The sequence below is a fragment of the Pygocentrus nattereri genome, chromosome 15 (assembly GCF_015220715.1).
Source record: "Pygocentrus nattereri isolate fPygNat1 chromosome 15, fPygNat1.pri, whole genome shotgun sequence".
NCBI lineage: Eukaryota > Metazoa > Chordata > Actinopteri > Characiformes > Serrasalmidae > Pygocentrus > Pygocentrus nattereri.
Window position 1 is genome coordinate 34,832,093 of NC_051225.1, and position 27,574 is coordinate 34,859,666.

The following is a 27,574-nucleotide window of genomic DNA, read 5'->3' on the forward strand; positions in this document are numbered from 1 at the left end:
TGCATTCCAATTAATCAAACCTCATGAAAACTAGGGCTGAACAATTTGGGGAAAATATCTGATTGTGATTTTTCTGACTAATATTGTGACTACAATTTTTTTTCTATAAATTAAGGTTCAGGCCTGTTTGTTTGTTGTTTTTTTTTGCCAAGTAGACCAGAATATTCACTTTAATATTCACTTTTTTGGCTTGATTCTTGAAACCTGAATGCAGTGTGGCAGACTTACAGCTGTGATATCACAACACATGGATCTGATTGGCCTAACATCTGCAGGCAGTTCAGAAATGAAATTTTAAATTAAATTAAGTTAAATTTCCCCGCTTAAAACCAAAGACATTTTTCATAAAATATAGGATATAATGAAAAAATTGCAGCTCTTGTGATTTGAACATTGCGATTTTGATATGAAAACTATTCATCTTTCAGACCTACAGAAAAAACTAAAAATTGTGATTTATTGTGTGTTGTTAAAATGTCATGTATCATTTGATTACATTTTTCCCTTGTAGGTAGTGTTGAAAAAGTGTTACCTTTTATTTCTGTACAGATGTGTGCACCAGAAATACAACATAAATAACTCCTATTCCAGCTCACATACTGTTAACGCTATCAGTCAGTAGCATTCAGTAGTTTGGAAGCATTCAGTAGAATTGGAAGTGATTCAATAGTCAGAACTGGTTCAGTAAACAGGGTCACTTCTCCAGAGCAGAGGCCCAGAAGTCATCCGAAGGAGGGTCCGGCAGAACCCAGCCCTGAGGGATCGACGTGCCATCAGGATGATCCACTGGAACCAGAAACTGATCCCATTCTCTCCTGGGAGGAGAAAGCAAAAGAAAGAAAGAAAGAAAAAAAAAAAACATGTTTTAGTCCACAAACATCACCTATCATATTTAAAACTGTCATTTTATAAAAAAACTACAACAACCAACAACAATACCCAAGATAGCTTTAAATGTTTAAAGGTTATTTTGGCAACAAGAAACTATTAGTGTCTATATCAGGGAAAACAAATGTTCATTTTTTGAAAAATAAATTTAATGTATGTAACCTTGAGCGGAGAACTGTGTCCAAATTGGTGATTATCCTGCTTTTAACACACCCACTAAACCTAGCGACTTGCTGACGAGGTGACTCAACAGCTCATTCTGAACCAATTGTTAATGTGATGTCACAAAACCAACCTATTTACATATGTCTGCCCAACCAGCCTACAGCAGGTCAGCCCCACCCATTCATACTCAAATTAGTGTTTCAGTCTGGACTGCTTTTTGAATGAGGCTCAATGCAGGGCAGCCAATCAGGACCGAACTCATTTACATATCTCAATCTTAAAGGGACAGTAACAAATCATCCTAAATTCTAAGGGATAAAGTAAGTCTAGAAAATGGCCATGTAAATATGAATTAGGACTGTTTTTGGTACAGAAAACCAAACAGTTGTTCTAAATGGACCTCAGGGGCAAGAAATATCACAGAAATAGGATATGTGCCCATTAAAAGACAAAGAAATGTGTAACTATATACTTACGATAATTTTTTGGCAAATTTTTCACAAAGGTGCTCTGGATCTTCACTTTATTAGAACTTTATTTTGGAGATCATGTTTACAAGCACCTGTAGCTGTGTGAACACTATAGTTTATTCATCTTTTAATCACTTTCTAGCTGTCTAGTAATTATTTGAAACGGAGCCGACCTGGCTTCATATGACAAAATATGGCTGAAAAAAATAAAAATAATAATTCCAAGTTTTTGTCGCATGTCAGATTATACGGCTAATTGTGCAGACAATTACACACTCTTTCACATGATGGAGTGGTTTTGAAGGTACAGCAGGGATGTACTTAGTGAGAATGTAGTGACTACTTGCTCTTCACCTTATCTGGATCAGGGCAGGTAGAGAGCACTCCGCCTGAGTGTAGTATTCTCTGAAAGGCTGAAGCGGATGATCGGGAGGCAGTTCAGCTGACAGAAGAAAGCCCATGTGAGAAGCAAGCAAAATAAACACACACAGCCCTCTCAGTAAAGCAAACAGCATTCCAGCACAGGTTCAAAACAAATGCCCTAAAGGATAACAATGAAGACAATATCAGCGGCTTTGTTGGAGCTTTAACAGGCCGATGCTGCCACCTTGTGGTCATTGGGGAAAAAGTCCAAGTTCATAACTAACAGACCAGTGCCAGACCTGAATAACGGAAGACCACAGCAAGGTCACATAACACAACTTGTTAATTACCTCCAAACAGCATGATGTCTATCTCCTGTTTCTTAAGCAGCAGCTTTTCCCTTTCCTTTTTCAGCCGCTTTTCCCGCTCTCGTTTGCGCTCCTCCTCCTGTTCTCCCTCCAGCATGACCCTCAGGGCTTTCTCTTCAGCACCGTAAATGGCCGTGCGCTTTCTGATCAGACTCCTCAGCCGTGTCAGGTGGCCCTCAAACACCTCATCACACTCCTTCTCCGGAAACATGCCTGCTCAGAACCAAGACGAAAACGGTCAACTGGAACCGAACTTCAGGAAACCCAAAGAAAGTCTTAACTACTTTTTAGAAATACGAGGACTTATGGGAAAGGCTAACACTGAGGTAACAGACAAATGGCATGAACAACTATGCATCAACGTACGCTTAGGCTGAGTACTTCACAGGTATTGAATACTACTGAATATTTCTGAACGAATCCTTGGATTTTTTTTTGCATTTGAAGAATTTTTAGCTGCCATCTGACGCAACAGATACACACCGCAACGGTTTTGGATTATAATTCATTTTTGACCAAAATAAAACTTAAAATTTAACACCTCTCTCTGTAATGGTCTGGCCAGGGGAGCTATAAGTAAACAAATGAAGAGAAACAGATGGTCACCTTTCCTTGACGCAGCCTCTTTGCGGAGTTTTCTCAGCTTTTCCAGAGCCTTGAGGATGTCCAGCATTCGTTTAGCATCTGCCTGCTTCTTCCTCACCTCAGACAGCACAGCGTCAGCAGCAAGCTTCAGCTCATGCTCCTGTATTTGGGAGCAAATGCAAAAATAGGAATTTATTTGTAGTTTAGGCCATATTTTAAAATGGTAATACGATAATAGTTTCACAAATATGCTCTCACTACATACTACATTAGCAAATGTGACTAAGTTTCCTTAAATTAGAAAAGATCAGTTTGGTTTTCCAACTGCCCGGCTGAATTTGCAGCGACTTCACCCAAACATCACCCAAAGTGCTCATCTCATAATGAAGAAAAGGCACTTCGGTTGCTTCAGTTCACAAAACACCAACAGCATTAGGTCATAAATGTCTTAAACAACCAGATGTTCAGAATTAAACCAATGGTTCACCAAAAATGCAATGTCTGCTTCTTTATTAGTAGGGCTGCACTTATATGGGAATTCTGAATCTGCACATATGCCTCAAAGCAGGTGTATGTAACAAAATGCGAAATAGAATCAATTTTTCTGGATTAGCATTACAGAACAATGCAACATTTACTTGTAGACTTGTTTTTAGACACCTTCACTCTGTAGCTTGTCACCTAAACTTTCTGCTCATCTGGAATATAATAATGCACTTAAAATCAGTCCCAGTCCAGCACTGCTCAGATACTGAATATATGACCGATACCAATATCATTCCAATATATATCACCATGCATGCCTATTGGTTTGTTTTACACTGGAACTACAAGGCTAATGTAGCCAAAAAGAAATGGAGGTCTATCTCGCCCAAACAGATTTTGGGTAACTACATCAGCCTAGAAATATTCTGAGCATAAAATTCCATTACATTTATTTTCATTAGCCTAGAAAGATTTCAGGTAGACTTCCATTACTTCAATGCTAAATGAACCTAAACCAATTCGGGTGACAAACATCCATTACTTTTTAACTTTATCAGCCTAAGAAGATTTTGGGTGACATAGACTTCCATTACTTTTAACTTCATTAACCTAAAGATTTTGGGTCACACAGACTTCCATTACTTTTAACTTCATTAACCTAAAGATTTTGGGTCACATAGACTTCCATTACTTTTAACTTCATTAACCTAAAGATTTTGGGTCACATAGACTTCCATCACATTTTAACTTCATTAACCTAAAGATTTTGGGTGACATAGACTTCCATTACTTTTAACTTCATTAACCTAAAGATTTTGGGTGACATAGACTTCCATTACTTTTAACTTCATTAACCTAAAGATTTTGGGTCACGTAGACTTCCATTACTTTTAACTTCATTAACCTAAAGATTTTGGGTCACATAGACTTCCATTACTTTTAACTTCTTTAACCTAAAGATTTTGGGTGACATAGACTTCCATTACTTTTAACTTCATTAACCTAAAGATTTTGGGTCACACAGACTTCCATTACTTTTAACTTCATTAACCTAAAGATTTTGGGTCACATAGACTTCCATTACTTTTAACTTCATTAACCTAAGGATTTTAGATGACAGACTTCCATTACTTTTAACTTCCTTAACCTATAGATTTTGGGTGACATAGACTTCCATTACTTTTAACTTCATTAACCTAAAGATTTTGGGTGACATAGACTTGCATTACTTTTAACTTCATTAACCTAAAGATTTTGGGTCACATAGACTTCCATTACTTTTAACTTCATTAACCTAAAGATTTTGGGTCACATAGACTTCCATTACTTTTAACTTCTTTAACCTAAAGATTTTGGGTGACATAGAATTCCATTACTTTTAACTTCATTAACCTATAGATTTTGGGTCACATAGACTTCCATTACTTTTAACTTCATTAACCTAAAGATTTTGGGTGACATAGACTTCCATTACTTTTAACTTCATTAACCTAAAGATTTTGGGTGACATAGACTTCCATTACTTTTAACTTCATTAACCTAAAGATTTTGAGTCACATAGACTTCCATCACATTTTAACTTCACTGGGCTCAAATGACTTTTTTCATAGACTTCCACTGCTTTTTAACTTCATTAGCCTAAAAACATCGAGTCACACTGAATTCCATTCCACATTAAGCTAAACATATTTTCCATAGAGCTCCATTACTTTTTGCTACATCACTAAAACAATGTTTAGTGAACAGACACTTCACTTATCTAAACTTTGTACCTCTACACACCTTAGGAAAAAGAATGGTTCTATTGAGTGCCATCAGTTCTATATCATTTCATTAAAAGGTTCTCTCTACACGATGAAATGGTTCTTCAGCTTGATGGAGAATGTGTTGTAAATGGTTTTATTTAACACCCAAGAGGGCTCTTCTATTGTTATGATGCCAAACTTGTAAAAATGGCAGAGCCCTTTTTGTGCTATATAGAACCTTTTTAACCATGATATTGTCCTATATATATAACTCATAGTTCTAAACGGAACCATTCCTTCCACTAATGAACCCAAAACAAACCACCTTTTTTTTAAGATGTAGAAATAGTGATGAGGAAAAAGTAATAAATTTGTGGTAAGACACCACTTATGTAAATCTGTCCTGACCGTCTAGTAAAGTCAGCTGTCAACTTCAGACCCAAAGTGAGAGCGCCCCCTGCAGCATGTCCTGCAGAACACATGCCCCACCATCTCACCCTGTTCTTTTCTTCCAGTTCTTGTATCTGCTTCATCCGGTACTTGTCTATAGCTGCCTCCCTCTCTGCAGCTCTCCTCTCCTCCTCCCGTTTCTCCTCCATCTTCTCTGCTTTCCTCCTGCGCATGCGCTCCCGTTTCTTCTTGATCAGCTCCAGCTTCCTCTTCACCCTGCTGATGGCCTTCTGGTCCTGCAGGCCTGCCAGTCTCTCCTGCAGGCTGCTTTTCAGCTCCACCGCTCTGGAGTGCGACTCAGTCCAAACACTTTCATTCTCCAGGTTGTTTTTCAGGGTTTGGCAGAGCAGGGAGAGCTCAGAGAGCATCTGAACTGCACTGTACAGCTTCTGTCTGAACTCAGAAACAGACTGTTCTGAAGCAGCCCGAGTGGCTGCAGCCGATTTCTGCCCTCTTCTTTGCAAGAACCCTTTGATCCACTGCTCGTCCTGCACCCTCTGCTTTGCATCTGGATCAGATGTGACCAGCCTGGTGCTGCGGTGTTCTTTGTTTAGTTTATTCTGGCACTCACCTGGCCAGGTGCCCTCTGATGAGGAAAACTGGGGTGGAAAAGTGCTGGGAGGTTTATGATGATCCACACTGAAGTTTGGACCCGAGCTGGATGGAGGATAACAAGGCTGGTATGCTGGAGGTCCAAAATGGGTAAAAGAGCCCCCCTGATCAAACTGTCCCCCATCAGCCCCAGGCGGCTGTTGCCCCCGGCTGGCGGCAGGAGGCCAAGGCCCAGACCCCGGCCCCATCTGCTGCTCGCCAAAGTAACCTGGAGGAGGTCTACTGGGGTCGAAAAGCGGAGGCTGAGAGTACGCAGAGGGTCCACCTGGAGGCACCGGCGGCTGAAACGGAGGCCAGTGGCCGTGCTGGGCGGGCCAAGGCGGCGGGGGTGGAGGGACCGAGCCGGTAGGCGCTCCAACACCAAACCCCCCTCGGCTACCGAGTCCATAGCTCTCCGCGCCCGCTCCCGGTGGCCCCCCCGAGTACGGCTGGGTTTGGTTCACGTCCCTTGAGGTCCTGAATGAATCCATACTGTCCAGCCTCTGTATTTATACGGGAATCTCGACAGGAAAACTCACAGTGCAGCTTCAAACGCGCGTCCCTCTAAGCGGAGGCAGCTCCGTCACTTCCTTACCACGAGAGTTTGGGAGCGTTCCAAATCAAGTGAACACTGCAGACCTAGGGCACTTGAAAGAAAGCACGCTAACGGCGACCATTTTCTAGGGTTCCAAACAGAACCGATTTAAAACAGCCGCGTTTATATGGAAATTCGTTTTACTCACTAGAAAAATGTAATCAGAGGTGGACGAAGTACACAAATCATGTACTTGAGTTAAAGTAAAGATACCCAAGGTAAAATATTACTCCAGTAAAAGTAGAAGTCCTTACTCTAGACCTGAACTTGAGCAAAAGTACAAAAGTATTTGCCTTCAAATGGACTTAAGTATCAAAAGTAAAAGGTCTAAAAGAGTAATTATGGCTCTGATGTCCTGTTATCATTTTTATAACAAGACTCTCTTCATGAACTCATTTCAGGTGAAAGTCCTCCAGCGTCTCTCTTGGTAAACCAGTCTTTTAATAGAACGTCATTAATTAGTGACGCTGACGTCAATTAAAATGATCATAAGCACAAAACACTGAAGGTAAACAGTTTCCATCAGGGAGAACCGAGTGGCTCTGAAATCACTTTTACACACAAGCAAAGTTTCAGTTTCAGATTACTTTGTAAATTAGTTACAAGTTGAATAAAAACTGGCTTTAAACTCAGGATCACAGATGAGCTCCTTTACTATGTTGATCTGTAGGCCTCTGTTCATAAACATAAACTAACCAAAACTAATTTACTATAAAATGAAAGTGTTTGTATGAATTCAGAAAAAAGAAACGCGCCAGTCACGACTGCATATGTGGACATATTTCTATATTGTGCTCTATTTACACAAAGTTAGGTTAGTTCATCATTTAGGCGACGTGTGTGCTCCCAAATTTTTACGCTGCTGCGCTGACGTTGAACCGTGCGCTGCACTGGGTCGGTATGACCAACAGGTCAAAACAAGCTCAGAACAAAGTGACCGCTGGGCCCTGCTTGGTGCTCTGGCTTTGCACTTCTTTCGTTTTGACATGTTACGTTTTTATACACACAGAAACCAAAAGGAACGACAGATTTCTCAGAATGTAGTAAAAAGTCAGATATTAGACTCTGAAATGTAGTGGAGTGAAAGGAAAAAGTCGCCCAGAATGGAAATACGCAAGTAAAGAACAGATACATGAAAAAACTACTTAAGTACAGTAACGAATTACATTTACTTAGTTACTGTCCACCACTGAGTATAATATGAGTAAACCAGTAAAATATAAGTAAATCATAATAATGAGATACTAAGTCGTAATTATGGAAAACCTTTGCATTATTATTACTGAGTAAATAGAATATTTTTCTCCAGTGGCAGAAACAGGCTTCCATACTTCACGGACTCTACAGCAGGGAAGAAACGTATTAAATACAATTTTCATTAACGCTAATACATATTAAAGGGAAATTCCAGGTTTCAAATTTTCTGCATTATTTAACGGCTAAGACGTAAACAGAGTTATTCAGAGTGGTTTGGTGTGAAACGCTCTGATCTGGAGAAACGTAACGCTACAGAGTCAGAATTGTTCATAGTGGTGGTGATAGGAACCAGACGTCCACGTCTGAAAGCTCCCTCACAGAAAGTCGCTATATGAAACGGTTATGCAGGCCCAGCCTGTCTGAGATTTAAGTTTTTAGAAGGTTCTGGACTAAGACTTATGTATTTAAATTCCATTCATGGTGGAGGGCAACATTTAGTGTAGGGCTACATTTAGCGCAGAGCAGAACAACTATTTTTAAAATGAGCCACATTTAAGAAAAGAATAAAACAGCTCCATTCCTGCTTGTTGAAAAAAGAAAAAGATTCAAACACAAAAAATCTTCAGTACATGGGTCCTTCAACATGCACAAACATTCTAAATAGTGTGTGGTTCTAACATGTATTGAACTTTTTGTCTCATGAATGTTTCATGTTATGAATTAGACCAACTAAACCTAAAGGGAATTCTACCAATTTTTCTAAAATTGCATCATTCATTCATTCAGATGTTAAAAAAAAGTCATTGAGTGGTTTGATGAGAAAAGCTCCATTCTAGTCAAACTGAACGAGTCAGAACTGCTCACAGTGGTGGTGACAGGAACCAGACATTCAAGCATGAAATATGCCACTGAAAGTTCCCTCGAAACAATCGTTACATTAAACGGTTATGAGTACGCGGCCCTGCGATGGACTGGCGACCTGTCCAGGGTGTATCCTGCCTTCCGCCCGAAGATTGCTGGGATAGGCTCCAGCATCCCCCCGCGACCCTGACGGAGAAGCAGCTTAGAAAATGGATGGATGGATGGATGGATGGAGTACGCGGCCTGGCGCCTGAGACATTGTTTTATGATAGTTTTGAGAAAAGCAGCTTCCTAAAAATTTAGAAAAATACACTAATGGTGGAGACGTTCATGCAGGGTGTTGTAAGGTAAAGTAGTCCCTCCAATATCGTTTTAAAAAAAATTCTACCACTATTTTACCTTCAAACAACTTCCATATCAGCTCAAGTGACCGTGTAGGTTGACTGGTCATTATGGATCGTGAATAAAATGGCAACATTTGTGTTGCAAGTCGTGGGCTGGAGGTTCGGGAACCGGCCCTGTGACCGGAAGGTTGCTGGTTCGATCCCCAGCACTGACAGTCCATGACTGAGGTGTCCTTGAGCAAGACACCTAACCCCCAATTGCTCCCCGGGCGCCGTGGATAGAGCTGCCCACCGCTCCGGGCAAGTGTGCTCACTGCCCCCTAGTGTGTATGTGGTGTTTCACTTCACGGATGGGTTAAATGCGGAGGTGGGATTTCCAGGTTTGTGGGATTAAAAAAAAGTATCACTTAAGTCTTGGTTCAAGTCACCACTATAAAGAAATCTGAGGTACTTAACGTGACTACAGTTTAATACTCTGAATGGTTTGTTCATGTTTGCATTCTTGGAAACAACTGGGAAATTCTAAGTGTGGAAAACGCACAGTAGAATAATCGGATCTGACAAGATGAACAGAGTTTAAGAAAGGGAATTTACTGTAAACTATGAATGAAAACTGCCCGTCCACAGGGTCATGCATGTGGCATAAGAATAAAATCCCTTTAACCAGAAGTTAAAACAAGTGCAAATTAATCTTCACTTGTAAAAAGGAAAATTGCACTGTTTTTATAATAGATCAAAGTGGCTGAGATTGAACAGTGCAAGTTTGGTACAGAGTCCTGGGCAAAAACATATTACTGTTGGATACACTTACCAGCTATCAAAACCCATCCATTTACACAGAACTAAACTGACATTGGATTAAAACACTAATAATGTGGGAGAAATGAATCTGGAGCTGATTAGAAAGTTAAGGACAGCTTTTATTAATCCATACATTTTACAAGACAGCCTACAAAAGACTAGAGACCTGGGATCAAGTCTATTATTCATCTCAGAGTAAGGATGTTGACCTAGGATCAGTACATCAATTAGCTTTCTGCAAGTTATTGATTCATGTAACTTGAATCAAGGAAATGAACTGTAAAGCTGGGATTTTTCTCAATTATGCATATTACATAATATGTGGCCATATAGTAAAAACCTCATCATTGACTGGCCTGCATTACTGTGACCACAATTTGCACTGACTGAAGATCTAGATTCATCATAACACCTTCCAAAACACTGGTCTCGAGCTGCGACTCGCTAGGATCCACACAGTAAAAACATTATGAATGGTTATAGGACTAATTTGTACATTATAGCATTCAGCACCATCGGTTTTGCAGAAACAAGTATTGTAGACTGGTGTAAGAAAAAACAGGTTCATCACTCCTGAAGAGTGAAACAGTTTAAACTAATGAACACTGATTTAAAACCATATGCGAAAGTTTGAAGATCTCCAATCTGATAAAATTTTATTGAGTGAAAATAAGTTAACATCCTCCACAGGGAGCAAATTTACATATGGCATTTTTCAGCACATATTGCACAATGTCTATTCATTTGGTGGTTTTAAAGCTGCACTATAAGGTTTTTTTTTATTGAAAAGCAGTAGCATTACTTAAATCAGGAAAGTTAAAAAAAAAAAATAATAATAATAATAATAAAAAAAAAAAAACCATGTTAACATGGCCAAGTTATGTATTAACATCATGCACAGACTTCATTTTTACGTCTGACTTGATGTTCAGGTTTCTAAAATAAACATAACATGATATTGATGATCTGATGACGACAGTAGATAATTCACTTTGAACACTCTTTCAGTGTGCTCACAATCATCAGATTCATCTGCTTGGGGAAGGGGCCCAAAGCACAACCCACATTTCAAAAGGTTCTTCCACTTGTTGCGTACAATTACACATTTTCACCAGAGACGTCTCTAAATCCCTTAGTGTACATAGTGTAGGGAGCCATAATTTTTCCAACATTTTATGTGGCCCCTCCCCTCAATTTGTCAACTGTAGAGGATGTGCACTTATTTTCACTTAGAAAAAGTTCACCAGGGAGTCACAAACTTTTGCATACGACAGTCATTGGAAAAGGGGCAGATGACCCTAGATCGAAACTTATTCTGAGAAATCACTACACAAAACTTTTGCTGGGAAAAAGCTGAAACTGTTTAAAAAGGCTGAATTACAGACTAATGTGCTTGCTCATACAGATCACACAGGCAGGTCATTCAGACGCACAACACAAACAAAAATCTACACATTTTTGTGTGTAGAATGTGCCGGACCTATTGAACTAATGCCAGCCTCTTTTCAGAATGTCTTCAGAATGGCTCATTATTTTTTAGCTCTCCAACTTGCACAGGCATGTATTTCACAAGCATTACAACTGCTTCTCTGGGATCTCGACTGATTTATGCTCACGGATTACATCCATGTGCAAAAAGAGAGCAAAAAGTTACGCAGCAGAGAAAGATAAGAGTCATTCTTGGATTAATTCTGGATGTAGTCTTAGGGGAGAACTGTCTGTGTTATGGCAATAAGACATCTCTCTTATTTCAGCTCTTCAGTAGCATATCAACAGCATTCAGGAAGATTCTTCAGCTTCCCATCAACCTAAACCAGTTCATTAAAAGACACCCATGCACAAAAATACTGCAGCATAGAGGGTAATATTGCAGCAGCAGATACTGAGAACTATAAAAACCCTTTACAAAGTTGTTTCTGTTAAGAACCTCATATACAGCCACTGAGATTCCCTAGGAAGAAAAAAAAAAAAAAAAAAAAAAAAAAAACAGCCTTTTCTTTCACCGTCAGATGAGAGATTTACACATATAAAGAAACAAAGTACCTCAGCTGGTAAACAGAACTACATTTGAAACGAGTTACATAATGACCAGTACATCATAGCCTATGCAGGAAAAATGAGTTGTGAGTTTGTGACAGGAAATTAGGACCTTTATCTTCTCATCTCCATTTAAAGCAAATGAAAGTTCATAAAAATGAAAATGCCTTTCTGTTTAGTAAGGAATAAAATAAATTTCTTTACATTTAATATTAACAGTCTCTCACTGGGGAGCATAACTCAAGAGTACATTTGGTTTGAAATCATTTGTACTTAATATGGAATTTTCCACACTAACTTACAGATTCTCATTAGAACGGATTATATAAGGTCTACATAATTTCTATGTATAAATGGACCCTTTGGACTGGTGAGGTGACTAATCACTTACTCATTAGACTGAAATAAACATCATTCAGAGCTTAAATAAGGAGATTTGTTTACGTCCGCTGGTTTTAATTCTTGGCTGCGTCAGCCTGCCGGGCCCAGTTGTCTTCTTCAATTCCAGAGTCGTATTCCTCCTCTGCTGCCTCTTTTGCTGGTGCTCTGCAAAAACAGACAGCCTTCATTTCTTTCTATACTTTATTAAAAATTTTGGAGAAGAGAGGAAAAACAAAAACAAACAAACAAAAAAAACCCACAACCCAAACAAGATTAAATCCAGAGAACTTTTTATTACACTTCCTCTTCCCTTTCCTCTTCCACCCCCAACAATTTCATTTTCCACTTAAATTTGGCTGGATATTTAAAATAAACACTCAATTTCAGAGTCACACAAAGTCAAACATTTTTAATATTTCACAATATTTATTTGTTTATTAGCTACACTCTTTTTAGATTATGAATGTACCTGCACAGAAAGGTACAAACAATGTAAAATGTACCCCAAGAGGTACAACAGTGGTTTTAAGGTCCAACTGTGAAGCTTAAATAAGTTGTTCATAATGGAAAAGTACATATTTGTGTGTTCATAACCTAACGTTTTAAAACAGAATAGGATAAAAAGTCCGGACATGAGACGGAGTGTGTGGAGTCAACACAACTTAAAAATATAATTTCAATGGATCATGGTACAGTTATGCTCCCTGACTAAAGCTACTGAGATGTTCCCTTGAGGGTACTACACCAGTGACGAGAGAGGTACTGCCCCAGTTTTGTATGTTTTTTCTCAGTGTACTGACTTAAAACAGAAAACACAATATTGCATGAATGCAAAAACAACTTTTATAGATCATTTCTTTCAGTAAGTAATTACAAAGATACAGCAAAAACACCATTATGGCAGCTCAAAGCACAATTACTTGCATCACTTGACCACAAGATAAACATTCAACCTTCAAGAAAACCATCAATACTTTCTCTACTTCCTCAAACAAAGTCAAAAGTGTGATAAAAAAAACAAACAAACAAACAAAAAAACTGCTGTATTACAACAATAACTAACATGAACATTGTCTTTGGAGACTTTCCAAACTTGAGGACAAAGATTTTTATAAATATTTCTAATATGTGCTCTCACCTTACATAATGAGCTTCTTCTTTTCCAAATACCACATCCTTGTTTATCTCCACAGCTACAATATCAGAGTGTGGCACTTCAAACATGGGGTCGAGCAGCAGTTTTTCCTGTTACAAAAAAAAATAACATGAACCACACAAGGCCACCAATGAGGATGCCTGAACACAAGAGATGCTTTCAACTGAAGTACTCACCATTATTGACCGAAGCCCTCGGGCGCCCGTCTTACGTTCCAGTGCCATTCTGGCGATCGCCCGCAAGGCATCTGATGTCACGTTTAGGTCACACTGAAAGGGACAGGAAGACGGACAGCGCAAAGAGGTCAGCTCTACATCTTCATTACAGTTTGCATTTTACCCATTTTATTAAAGGGGCACGTCACTGTTTACTGTAGTAGTGATGTTTCTAAAACGAACATCAGAAGGTATTACGTTACATGGCTTTATGATAGTTTTGATTAGGACCCATCCATATGGATGCAAGTATTGACCCAATCCTGTACTTGTTTACTCACTCAAAAAAAAAGAGAGAGAATAAATAAATAATACCAAAATAAGCACATTTATCACATCCGATTACCACCTGATACCATGTGATGTAAGCCTAGAGTATGCTGCCACGCTAACGACAAATGACAATCTGACACTGAACTAAGGTCTGCTTGTGCGGAGAAGTGTTGGTGATATCATGGCAGTGGGATGCTAAGTTGTTGATCATTTTAAACCGTGATTTGTCATATTTCCACCAGGCATGCACTGTGCAATTTTAGCCCATATTAAAGCACATTGAAGATTTAACTTAAGGTACATTGCAATGATTTACAATTCTAAGCAGGTTACTCATTATGGTACCAGTATCAGCAAGAACTGAAAAACATACTCTTATTTGGTCTCCAAAAAAAAAAAAAAAAAAAAAAAAAAAAAAAAAAAAAATCAATACATCCCAAGTTTCGAGAAGGATTTGGTCTAAAATACTAATTTTTAAGCATATTTAAGGCAACAAGCCACAGCTATTGCATTGTAAGACAAAATAGTCCCCAAAGAAAACTTACTTTTTAGGATATAACACTACTTTACCATTATAACTACAAATAAAACTCAGAAGACATGTAGGTTCACTGGTGGTATTTATAGTAAATAAAACGGCTGTATGTGTGTTGTAGTCATGGTGATCCCTGGTTCCTATCAACACCACTGTAAAGAAATTGAGTCTCTGCATTTCTCTACAAATGAATTATTTCACATCAAACCACTCTGAATGAATGAGTCAACTGACTATGTCAAAAGGGTGTGGGAGAAAGAATTAAATACTATAATACACAATCTGGGTTGGGGGAATATTTGGAAAACAATTTTCATCTACTTGTTCAAGGATGTGGCGTGAATTCTGTTAGAAAAGCATAATCTGATTTTTCTACACCCCTAAAGTCAAATCAATGCACCTAGGTATGTCACAACCATGCTGGAGGCACTGTGGTGGCTCTGATGTAGGACAGTTTCATATTTTTTGGGAATGCTTTAAAATCCATCACTATTGGAATGAAGTTTGGGGCCATATCACCAAAATCTTATCTGTGGAAATTCCTAAAGAGTTTCTAGTGATTTATATGGGGAACCTCCCTGATTGGGTGGTTGGGGCAGATAGATTTCTGCTGCAGATCATTTTAGCAGCCAGCAAGAAAGCCATCAAGAAAAGCTCGAAAATGGCTGCAGATAGACCCCCCTACGATAGACCTGTGGAAGACTATTGTCAATGAGATATACGAGATGGAATCTCTAACCTTTGTCCTGAGATTACACAAAGATAAAATTAAAAAGAAATGGGAAAAATGGTTTAAATACATTAATAATTGATTGCATTTAAATACAAGAATACTATACCAGCCTAAATCTCTTTTATATGTGTGTATACGTATCTATCTTTGTTTATTTCTTCGGATTACTATATGTATCTAAATTTAACTATATTTGTATAATACTTTCTTATTATGATGATACATTTCGTATGAAGATTGTAATCATTTGGACCCAGGCAGCTTGTTTTTGTTTTCTTATTTTGTTTTCATTTGTGTTATCATAATTTTTCTTTTAATGTTTGTAATATTCTGTAATGTCAATTTTTGGAAATCAATAAAAAAAGTAAATTAAAAAAAAAAAAAAAAAAAAAAAAAAAAAAAAAACACACACACACACAACACAACACTCTGAATGACTGTTTATATCTGAACTACTGAATTATGAAAACCTGATGGAATTTCCCTTTAAGCCCTTAAACTACAGGCTTATTGTTCTGTTAATAAATCTTAACTTAGCCTTATTCAGTATTTATTACATATTATTTAGAAAGTTTTTGGGCTGTGAATCTTTGACCTTAGAACAATTCTACAGTGAGTAGTACATAAAGAATTAGAACGTTATATATATGAATTATGCGATTTAATCACCACTTTCAGTGTATATCACGATGAAAGTTATGCAGACGAAAGTTATGCAGGTGTGAAAGTAAAGAACTAAAAGCATGGGCTCACATACAGACCTTGTTTAATTCTGATGTCATTTGTCTGACATCATAATTCAGCAACACCATGGAAGTGAAAGTCATGTCTGTGTGCGTTCCTCACCTTGTCCATACTGAAGAGGGCCTGGTACTGGCGCACCACAGCATTGCGGGGTTCAGTCAGAATGCGCACGAGCGTGTCCTCGTCCAGGCTGTGCAGCGGCACCACCACTGGCAGGCGGCCCACAAACTCCGGGATCATTCCAAACTCGATGAGATCTCGTGCCTCCACAAGTTTCAGGAGCCGGTCTTTCTCCTCAATCTCAAGCACCGCATCCACCTCACCACCTGTGATGTTGGCCACATCGGCTGCTGCTGCCGCCCGTCGACCCTTACCCAGATTAGATAGTGCACCAAAGCCCAGGTACTAAACATGTAAATATAAATTACAGCACATCAGCTTTGTAACCTTAAACTATCCTGCCACAATATAACATCTTTAACTGTTTAAAAGTGGTGTCTGTTCTGGTCTAAACTCCGGATTTCAATAATGGTTAATCAGTTAGTTGACTGAACCCCAAATGGCTTCGAACTATTTTGGTGTAAATGCTTCCTGTACATCACACTGTACAGGGGAGCAGGTACTTATTTGAGATTAAGCCATAGACTACACCTGGCTACCCCAATGAGTGAAAAAAAGTGTCTGAAATCGCTATGGAAACAAACCTTCTCATTCTTTCTTCTGCTGATTATGCGATCCAGTCCATTAAAAGCACCAGATGCGACAAACAAGATGTTTGTAGTATCAATTTGCACCGTCTCGCCTCTCAGCTTCCTGGTGTTTTTCTCAGGAACATTCACAATTGTGCCTTCCAGAAGTTTGAGTAAACCCTACCAAAACAATGCATAACAGACAGCTCACCATCACATGAATATGGAGCATTTTATACCACAAAATAGTTACACTGAAAAGACACAGACAAGAATCAGTGGGTGATACAAGTGTTTTGGATGAGTTGAAACCTCAGTTTTAAGCAGTGTTTACAACCCAAAGCTAGAGAGAGTCAAGGGTCGTGTTAGTTAAGCACAGATGATTTATTCTGATGACTAACCTGCTGAACTCCTTCTCCACCAACATCTCTTAGCTGATGGATTCCAGGCACACTGCCGATTTTGTCAACTTCATCCAAGAAAACAATGCCTGCGAATGAAACAATTTAGGTCAGTACACTTTAGAAAACACATCTTTCACAAGATAGAACCATCCCTCAGTAAGGGTAATTCTTGAGAAAAGTGGTCAGGTGCACTGCAAGTATGATTCCAAGCCTTCTTACCCTGCTGAGCTTTCTCTACGACGTAGTTGGCGTCCTGCAGTAGTTTCGCAATGACTGATTCTATGTCCTCTCCCACATAGCCAGCTTGCGTGAGGGTGGTGCAGTCACAGATCGCAAAAGGGACATCCAGGCATTTGGCTAGAGTTTGGGCCAAGAGTGTTTTGCCTGCAATACAAATGCCACAGACTCACTTCAACAACTTTGTTTTGTGTCATATTTGAAAAGTTTTTGGACTGATAAAGGTTAAACTACAGCATATGTGAACACATCATTGCTGTCCCAAAATAAATATAGATACTTTCTGAACTTTTAACACAACTTAACATAAAGAAATTTTATTCCAAGTAATTTTGGAGCACTTCCATAGGCCCATTCATCATTAATGGAATAAACAACGAGAATATACTACTTATTATTCTTAGTACAGTATACCATACACTACAATTTAGAACTGGGGTGGGTGATATGATAAGGTATCATTATCACTTATTGTGATTCACCTCAATATTGACTATAGCGATTATGGCCATAAAAAAAATATTTATAACAGCAGCAACAAACAGTGGTGACACACTGCCAAAACAATTTCTTAATATTATGATATTATGCTTGGGGGGGGGGGGGGTAAACCATACTCAGTTTAACTTCTAAAACATTTGTTAAAAACAAATAAGTAGTCACTGCATTAGCACTAGTACAAGAACCCCTGCCCCACCACCAGCCCTATGAGCTAAGTGCTGTTAAAACTATGAGCTCAGACCGGAGCCGGTGGGGCCCAGCAGCACAATGTTGCTCTTCTCCAGTTTGATGCCCATGTGGTTGGAATCGAGCACTTCTCCTCCTCTCCTCTCCTGAGGAGCCTGCTGGTTCACCTGCTGCTGCATGGAGGCACCCAAAGCGTTACCATGGGGGCTGATCCCTGCAATCTGCAGCAGCTCTGAAACAAGCACAACACAAAGACGGGACTAGGCAAGGTGGTTTACATGGAGTCTTCAGAGAACAGCATTACCTGGATGTACATTCAACCACAAGATTGGACTGTTAGGTACTTGCAAACATCGTGAAGTGGTGATAAAATCATATGGTGATAGATCACACGCTACTCCATTAAGACAGGAGTTTTTAAAAGCACTTGAAGGACAGTAAAACCTTGTTTCCAAAACAAAACAAAAAGGTACACTGTGCAAAAATATAAATAAAAACAGAGAGCAGGGATGTACAAATCATTTGCATGCTATATTTAATTGAAAATACTACAAAGATAACATACCAAACGTTGAAACTGAGAAATTTTGTTTTCTGAAAACAGATGCTCATTTCGAATTTCAAAAAATTGGGATGGAGGCAGCAAAAGACTGGTAAAGTTGCATAAAAAAAAATTAGGTTGATTGACAACAGGTCAGCAAAATGACTAGATGAAAAAGAGCATCCCAGAGACACTATTTCAGAAGTAAAAATGAGGAGGAGTTCATCACTGTGCAAGACTACACAGCAGACAAATAGCGTAACAATTCAAGAATAACAAAATAAAATAGCAAAGAACTTTTGCTTTTCATCACCTACAATACATAATAACATTAAAAGATTCAGAGAAACCAGAGAAACCTCTGTATGCAAGGGACAAGGCCAAAAACCCCCGTTGTATGGCCGTAATCTTTAAAAACATAAACGATCATGTGGTTTACATCACTGTGTGGGCTCAGGAACACACACACACACACACACACACACACACACACACACACACACACACACACATACGTGTGTGTGTGTGTGTGTGTGAATTAAAAAAAAAAAAAAAAACACACACTCAACCACTGTTTGTGAACTCTCACGCCAAGAATAAGTCATACATAAACAGGAGAAATCCCTGGCCAAAGCTCATTTAAGGCACCACTGAAGGCACCCTTAATGTTTAATAATGTTTAATGATATGTATACAGGCTTTGGCAACATATGCTGCCATCCAGATTATGTCTTTCAGGAAAGGCCTTGCTTATTTCAGCAAAACAATGTCCAAGTGTTAAACTGGCCTGCATGCAGTCTAGACCTGTCAGTCATTAAAATATTAGGTGCATCAAGAAATTAAAAATTGAGCAGCTGAATCCCATGTCAAACATCCACCCATCCATTTTCTAAGCCGCTTCTCCATCAGGGTCGCGGGGGGATGCTGGAGCCTATCCCAGCAGTCTTCGGGCGGAAGGCAGGATACACCCTGGACAGGTCACCAGTCCATCGCAGGGCAGACAGACAGACACAGACAGTCACTCACACCTAGGGGCAATTTAGCATGTCCAATTGGCCTGACTGCATGTCTTTGGACTGTGGGAGGAAACCGGAGAACCCGGACAAAACCCACGCAGACACGGGGAGAACATGCAAACTCCACACAGAGAGGACCCCGGTCACCCGGCCGGGGAATCGAACCCAGGCCCTCCTCGCTGTGAGGCGACAGCGCTACCCACCACGCCACCGTATCGCCCCCCCCCCATGTCAAACAAGAATGGGAAAACAATTCACTTCCAAAACTTCACCAATTGTTCTCCTCAGTTCCCAAACACTTAGTGTTGGTAAAAGAAGTGGTGAGGCAACACACTTGTAAACATGCCCCTGTCCCAACTTTCAAATTCATAATGTGCATTTTCTCATTTTTAACATCTGTTATGTTGTCTTTGTACTATTTATAATTTAATACAGGCTTTACATAATTTTCACATCATTGCATTCTGGTTTTGTTTACATTGTGCACAACATCCCAACTTTTTTGGAAAGATGGTTGTACAGCCACCATCAGCTATCACTACATAATTTAAATCTTCACACTGGACTGTACTGTGATCTGTTATTTGGCCTACTACATGTTATTTGACAGTGATGTGATAGTTGTGACAGTTATCATTTCAGTACCAAATTACAGACAGGCAAACTATACCACTTTTTCCACATAGGGATAGTCTACAAAGAAAGTGGGCAACTGAACCTCTGGGCTCAGATAACATTTTGGCCCTCTGGAATAATTACGCTTGGGTACTTTTTCAACAGGTTTACTAGCAACAGACAAAAGCTTTTGTTGCTGCTGTCTTTCAGATGAACAACAGCAGGGACTGAATGCTGCTTGGCCAGCATGACTGAACCAGAAAGGGGATCTAAAGGGATTTCCTGTCACAAGAAGCACTACAAATACCAGCTGAATGAAAGTGTCTGATGAGTGAAGGGGAGAAATACAGAAAAAATAAACAGATAAAACAGTTAATGATTAGACAGCGGCAAGAAAAAAAGCAAACACTAATTGTGAAAGAGAACATGAGTGTCCTCAAATCTTTCAACTAATCTAAAGAAGCTGACAAAATGTACTTGGTACCAAACCAGCACCAAAAAAACAACCCAAAATACACAGCAATACTCAAACAGTTAGTATCACAGTTTTTTTGTCAGCTACAAACAATATTTCTTGTGGATAGATGTTTCCTGGTGACGTGATCATATGAACACTTTGGAACTACCCGAGTGAGTTCATTTAGAAATACACACGTCCTTTATGAGGACGTTGATAAAGGGTTGCATAACACCACCAAAGCCAGAGTCAAACGAGGTTCCTATGACGCTCACTCCTACCATGCTTGGCTGAGAAATCGGATCCGATGGGCCAGGAGCCCACTGTCTTTCAAACTCATTACTACTTATGTAACTCTGGAAACTCCACCAATCTCCAATTCACCACCCTACCACAGATCAACTATGGAAAGGAATGGAAATGAAAGAGACAACCACATACGGACACAGTTCTTTGGCATTTGTACAACAAAACAACTCATGAACCAAACCAAATAACCAAATTAAAAGAAACAAAAATGAGGGGAATCATTGTTTTTCTGCAGGTCTGGATAAATTATAGGAAGCATAAGGAAATATATATTATATATACACATAAAAATGATTGGCATTAACAAACACTTACTTGTGAATCTGTACTCATCCTCCCGACGTCTTAGCTCTAGCTCTACAGGAAAAGTTACAATGACAAAGACTTATAATGACATCACTACCGTTAAGCACAACACATTTACTGTGATGAAGGTTCACAGCTTATAAAATCTTTTTAAATATTGTACAAATGCCAAATCACAACATGTACTGAAGGCTCCTGAAAGGGAGAAATGGGTCAATAAATATGTCAGCAGAAATAAAAATGTAGCCATTTAGGAGCAAAACAAGACATAATGATGGTTAAGATGTGTTTTATCCATTCATTTCTACTCAAGGTTTGTTGTTGAACCCTCCTATATGTATTAAAAACAATCTAGTGCCCTGTTTTTTTCCCTTTAATGACTGAAATTCAGAGGCTTTTTATACACAACCGGGGCAACATATTCCAATTACCATTTCATCTTATTCAGAATCTATTAAATTCTTTTTCACTTGATCTCCATTGCAGCAGCATGTAGTAGTCCAACTGTCTTGATCATGTCAAGTGTGGTTGTTATTTATTAGTGTGACAGGGGCATTAGTTTATACTGACTGACATTCATAGAGATTTATAACATTTTTCTTTTAAGATTTTAAATTGTATTCATATTTTTGAATTACTATTAAGCTTTAGCACATGAAAAGTGAAAAGCACTTTGAGCTGCCGCTGGCATGGCTACATAAATTATTATTATTATTAAGAAATTATTTGCCCCTGAATTTGTGCTAAAAGGCCAAAAACAAAGAATGAGATTATTACCCTGTGTCACTCTTTATTTCTCACAAACCCTTCTGGTGCAAATAAACAAAAAGAGCTCAGAATGAAAATATTTCAAACGACAATATAACAAAGTAATTACAAAGTAATTATTTGCAGAATTATTTGCAGTTACCAGAATGATTCCAATACCACTGCGATCCCTAGGTAACTGGGTTCTGACTGTCTACAATTTGCTTTCCATCATATGCACTGCTGCAAAATTCAAAATCACTAAACTTAAGGAAAAATAAGGCCACATTTAGCAGAACTTTAGGCCATTCAGACTGAGAGTCATTGTACAAAGCACTATGGCTACACATTCATGCTGTTCACGCTACGTTTGGCCAGTTGCATTACTTAAAGCTCTCGGCCCACTATTACAACAATCCTACGGAGTGGGTCTTTTTATCTCCTAACCAGCTACAAACCATGGCAAAAAGACAATAACCAATCACAAGGCTTAAATCAAATCTATCTTGTCAAACATGGAAGTGACTGGGGGATTTATCAGCCCCTTGAAACGTATGGCGCAGTTAATAAACAAACTATCAACCTTGCCATGGACATCCTGACCTCAAAGGAATGCTCTAGTGTTTTTCAATCTTGTCTTTATCTACTGCCGCTGTTTTGCCTACCACAGCATTTCTTTCTCCTTAGAAAAAACAAAACCACAACAAACAGACTAGAAGCTAGAGGGAAGATGCAACAGCAGTTGCTCATTACTTTCAACTCTTTCCAAAGTACAGGGACACTTAGGGACTTAAGTCAAAATTATTGTCCGTAATAATAGAGATAGAGATTACATTAAAATTCACATGCTGGAGAATTCCTTTGATGTCCAGTCACTTATGTTTTATACATCAGCATATGTTAGCCACGAACCTCGGGGTGTGAGGGAGCCCTGCTTCTCCACCTCCACCTGCTGCTGTCTGGAACCTGCCGGCATGTTGTTGTAAATGCGCTTGTAGTGGTTGTACACAGCCACTGACAGCACCTTCTTGGCATGGGCCTGGCCCACAACATACTTATCAAGGTAGGTATAGATCTAATTTAGGGGGGAAAAAAATGAGGCACACCTCAAAACAGGTCCAAATCAATCCATTCACTGATCTGGAAAGACGTCACTCAGAAATGTTTATTGTGTTAACAGCAAGCACCGGTTAGCATTACAAAAGGACAACAATACAAACAGGTTGCCACAAGATTTTATAACTTATTACTTATTTTATTACTTTTGAGGATAGTGCATTATCAAATTTACAAAAAGAGACATGAAAGATCTCATCATGATTCAGTACCTTCTTGGGAGGTGGTGGTGGTTTCTGTTGGAAGGCCAGCTTCACAGCTTCAGCAGCTGTTTCTGGATCTTTATTCAGACTTTTCTTCGTGTCTGTTTCCGACAGCACCACGAAAAAGTGATGGCATTTTTCACATTTGACAAACCTAGTTGAGGCTGAAAAAAATACATACCATCATCAGTTTATCACAGAAAGCTACTAATTATACATGCAAATAGGTACCAAACTAAATACCAGCTCAGTTTACTTCAGTGTTTTCTGAAGAAGCGATATCTGAATTCCTAAACAGATACCAGTCCTTCAGAGTCAAACTCTCCACTGGTGCATAAGTAAGTGATGCAAGTTGTAATTTATCATTATAATGATAAATAACATAATTCCATACAGTCCACATATGGAAACGCTGATGACCAACTAGTTTGCATTTTTTCCCCCATTTATCTACTTATTCAGCCTACAACAGTTTAGCTCCACCCATTCAAATTATAATTCTAAGTAGCGTTTTAGCAGAGACTGCTTTTTGATGGAGGAACAATAAAGAACAACCAAGCAGGACAGGACTTATATCAATCATAAAAGCAAAGCAACAAAAACAGCCTGATTAATTACAAAAGATAGAGACTTGAAAATGGTCACGTAAAATAAAATTACAACGATTTCTGAGACATAACATGCATAAAAATAAAATACAGAAAAATGTTTTTGAGCACTATAAAACACTGACTAACTCCATGTGTAATTAATAAGGGAGCATAATTAGGCCTGTTCAATTGCATTTAGTGCGCTGAATAAAAGCCATTTTTGATAGTAATTTTCATGCGACTGGTTCTTTCTTGTCTGTTCCAACTTATCAAACCTCAGAAAATCTAATTATCATGTATCCTGATATATTTTTTCCTCATTTTATCTTCCCCTAGCACAAGAACTCTTTTGTAGTAGAAAGACAGAAAGCAGCAAGTTGGACTGTTGTCATTACATTTTTTAAAAGCAGTAAAAATAGTGTTCGGTGGGACAGTGGCTGTGTAACAGCATCTGTCCGGTTCAATGTTTTCCAGAAATTTCAACTCAAGAGCAGAGAAGTAGCCTCAGTGCTGGCAGGGGTTGAGAGAACTACTGAACGAACACTACCACTGGAAGGAGTAGCCTGTAGTTATGCAAGCAGTTTTTTTTAGTTTTAAAACAGTTTGTCCATTGTACAGACTAACACTGCACATGGACAACCTGTCCCGGAGGCCAACTGACACAACTGAGAAGTGATGGTCAGAAGAAAACTTTAACAATGTGTAGTAACACCATTTGCTTCTTTAGGGCTGTTTAGCACAGAAATGGTTCTATCTAAAGCCATAAACACTCAAAGAATCCTTTAAGGGTTCCTGCCAACATGAAAGTATTCTTCAGATTAATGGAGAATATGTAGATAGTTCTACATAGAAGCTTTATGTAAAGGGTTCTATGCTGCACCCAAGAGGGTTCTTATATTGTGATGATGTCAAGCTTGTAACAATAGCTGAACCCTTATGGGTGCTATACACCCTTTGCAAAAAGTTTTTATTTAGAACCATATAAAGCACATTCTCCATCAATTTGGAGAACCCTTTAATGATGCAAAGAACCCTTTAATCATTCAAAGGGTTCTTTGCGTGTTCATGGTTCTATATAAACGTTTTCTTTTCTTAAAAAAAAAAAAAAAAAGCCTTACAGAACCATCTTTCGTAGATCAAATATAGATACACTGCAAAAGTATTCAGACCAGAAGTGACCAATATAACAATACTTTATCACTACTGTGATCAGCTGCATCACAACATGCTTTTCTGAGCAACGTTTTATTACAAGACCTGCACAATATAAAACAGTACTTGAAATATTCAATAAATTAAAAAATAAATAAATAAAAATCACTGCACTCAGTACTAGTGCCTTTTTATCTGTTCAAACATAATTCAGAAAACCTAAATATTGATACATTACAATATCATGCAAGTTTGATATCATTGCAAATCAAACATTTCACCATATTGACCACCCCAGTCCAGACACTCCTTCTAGCTAGAGAACGAACCCATTGCTGACACAAGTGCTCAACTACACACACACACACACAGTTTGTATAATCTCCATAGAAAAGCATTTCCAACAGAATGGGATGAGAAGCTGTACGTGAGCCTATGGTAACAAGGCCCAACGCCAATTGATAACTTGAGAGATATAAAGCCCATTTAATACGCATGGAACAGGCTGGATTGTCATTTCTGATCCAGAATTAATCATCCAACATCTGTACCTGACCTCACTAATGCTCTTGTGACTGAAAGCAATCAAATCCTCACAGCACTCTTCCACCTAATGTAATCAAATGCAAAGTCTCCCCAGAAGAATAGAGGTTGCAGCACATGTAGGACAATAACCCCCACCCCCCTCCACACCCACACCCCCACCCCCACACCTCCCCCCACCCCCTCCCCCCACATACCTATGATTTCAGAAGAAAAATGCTGGATGAGCAGGTGACTACAAACTTTTGGAAATACAGTGTATAAATACACAGCTCACATACAAACACAGTACTCACAGACAAAGGTTTCCACGTGTGTGCAGGGATCTCCGCATTTAGGGCAGCGAAGCTGACTTCCTCCTTTCCCCGAGTTGCCTGAGCTGGATCTTTTCCCACTTCCTTCACTCACAGACTTCTGAGAAGGAAAAGGAGCAAAACAAAGGTGCTTCCATTACACTTCCTTGTTAACAGAGGCAATAAAAATTGAAAGAGCATCATAAAAAGGATGTCCAAAAGAAAAAATGATAAACAAGCTTACCTTTCCACCATCTCCATCTTTTATCCCGTCCTTAGATGCATAGTACACAGATGTCTCTGAGAAGGATCTGACGGGGACAGCACGGCTCAGACGAATTTCATGAGATCCTGCTCTGCTCAGAGAGAGCAGCTGTAATCTTGAGCCAGAGATTCCTGAGCAAAAAGAGGAAACGGTCACATTAGACTCACTGTAATCAAAAGAACACTATTGGCCCCTGTTAACATCAGCTAAAACCTGAGGTCAAATATACAGACCATGTTTAAAGACTGTCAAAACAATGTGACTAAATACAGTGCACTAGTATTACACTCCCAAGTTGGTAAAGGGAATGGTTCTGTTTAGGTCCATAAGTTCAATATACACCTATTTATTGCTTAACTGGTTCTCTGCATGATGAACTGGCGATTCAGATTGATGGAAAATATGTTGTTCACGGTTCTACCAATACAAAACCTTTTGGGAAAAGCTTATATAACGCTATATAGCAGCAAAAAATGTTGTTGTCCACCTTGTAACAGCAAAAGAACTCTTTTGGGTGCTATATAGAAACATTTAAAAAAAAACTAAGCTAAGTACAACACATTCTCAATCAATCTTAAAGCCCATTTAGCTGTCCACATGGCTCTATGCAGAACTCACAGTTCTAGGTAGAGCCATTCCCCTTACTAACAAGTCTTGAAGAACCATCTTTTACGGCTGTCAGGTTGCCGACTCCTGATTTTTTTGGCTAAAACATTGGTTTGCAAAAACAACAGTTCCTTAGAAGCACATTTACTGCGTTTATAGTATTTTTCCTCATCGTCCAACGAGACGAAAGTTGATTTCTACTGACCAACCAGCCAGCTATCCGTTTAGCTCAGTGCTAAGCTAAAGTTTTAGCTGCACAACAAAATAATAACCACGTCTCACCTTTATGTGCTGAATTTATCATCACTCTCGCCGCTGAAGTGCAGGCACAAGACATGATTTCGCGGCTTAACTGACTTCTTGTGCAGCTGGACAATAAGAAAGGCAGCTGGTCAGCTAACCAGTAAAATATCCAGAAGAAAAATATAACCTAGCTAACAGATTTCGAACCGGCTAACCAGCTGTGTACCATTACCATTTAGTTAGCTGGTAAGCTAACACTAAGACAGCTGCTAATATCAGAAGCGCCGGCCCGCCGCTGTCCTCCTTAGTCTGATGCGGTGAACACGAAAACAGGAACGTTTTAGGAAACGTCCGTGAAGAAATGAAGCATTCGCAGTCTGCTCCTGGGGACAGGGCGCAGCCGAGCGAAGCTGTGCTAAAGTAGGCTAAGCTATGCGGCTAACCGAGCTGGAAAGGCTGGCTGGGTCAGCTGAGCTGCTGCTGGTTGGTCGTGGTCAGAGAAGCACGACAACGGCTCGTTACAGCGTACAAGGTCTTACGTGATTGGCTACGTCTCCAACCACACTAATCAC

General features: G+C 39.1%; 2 protein-coding genes across 4 annotated transcripts; both read right to left on the reverse strand.

Moving 5' to 3' along the window:
* Positions 1 to 86: 86 nt before the first annotated feature.
* On the reverse strand, positions 87 to 6,722 carry pdcd7 (programmed cell death 7). Its single transcript, XM_017699544.2, has 5 exons — positions 5,568 to 6,722; positions 2,861 to 2,999; positions 2,237 to 2,467; positions 1,878 to 1,965; positions 87 to 815 (listed from the first exon to the last, which is right to left on the reverse strand). The coding sequence occupies exons 1-5, from the start codon at positions 6,600 to 6,602 to the stop codon at positions 695 to 697; spliced, it is 1,614 nt and encodes a 537-aa protein (XP_017555033.1). The 5' UTR covers positions 6,603 to 6,722; the 3' UTR covers positions 87 to 694.
* Positions 6,723 to 10,007: 3,285 nt separating this feature from the next.
* On the reverse strand, positions 10,008 to 27,484 carry clpxa (caseinolytic mitochondrial matrix peptidase chaperone subunit Xa). Of its 3 annotated transcripts, XM_037545506.1 has the most exons (15): positions 27,235 to 27,484; positions 27,042 to 27,127; positions 26,133 to 26,284; positions 25,892 to 26,009; positions 23,320 to 23,474; positions 22,904 to 23,066; positions 21,254 to 21,295; positions 18,056 to 18,232; positions 17,296 to 17,460; positions 17,074 to 17,162; positions 16,688 to 16,852; positions 16,086 to 16,388; positions 13,660 to 13,752; positions 13,466 to 13,572; positions 10,008 to 12,492 (listed from the first exon to the last, which is right to left on the reverse strand). In XM_037545506.1, the coding sequence occupies exons 2-15, from the start codon at positions 27,094 to 27,096 to the stop codon at positions 12,402 to 12,404; spliced, it is 1,875 nt and encodes a 624-aa protein (XP_037401403.1). In that variant the 5' UTR covers positions 27,097 to 27,127; positions 27,235 to 27,484; the 3' UTR covers positions 10,008 to 12,401. The 3 variants fall into 3 exon arrangements, with proteins under 3 accessions (XP_037401403.1, XP_037401402.1, XP_037401404.1); XM_037545505.1 differs by having other exon boundaries at positions 27,042 to 27,484; XM_037545507.1 differs by lacking the exon at positions 21,254 to 21,295 and having other exon boundaries at positions 27,042 to 27,484.
* Between the last annotated feature and the right edge of the window lie 90 nt (positions 27,485 to 27,574).

What these genes read in the sequence shown, in the direction of transcription:
- pdcd7 (XM_017699544.2), bottom strand. Translation starts at nt 6,602, where the DNA reads ATGGATTCATTCAGGACCTCAAGGGACGTGAACCAAACCCAGCCGTAC. An exon ending in AACTGGAAGAAAAGAACAGG is followed by an intron (nt 3,000 to 5,567) that starts GTGAGATGGTGG and finishes TCCCAAATACAG; the next exon opens with GAGCATGAGCTGAAGCTTGC. An exon ending in AGACATCATGCTGTTTGGAG is followed by an intron (nt 1,966 to 2,236) that starts GTAATTAACAAG and finishes TTCTTCTGTCAG; the next exon opens with CTGAACTGCCTCCCGATCAT.
- clpxa (XM_037545506.1), bottom strand. Translation starts at nt 27,096, where the DNA reads ATGTCTTGTGCCTGCACTTCAGCGGCGAGAGTGATGATAAATTCAGCA. An exon ending in GCAGAAGAAAGAATGAGAAG is followed by an intron (nt 16,389 to 16,687) that starts GTTTGTTTCCAT and finishes TTACATGTTTAG; the next exon opens with TACCTGGGCTTTGGTGCACT. An exon ending in GAAGAAGCTCATTATGTAAG is followed by an intron (nt 12,493 to 13,465) that starts GTGAGAGCACAT and finishes CTGTTTTTGCAG; the next exon opens with AGCACCAGCAAAAGAGGCAG.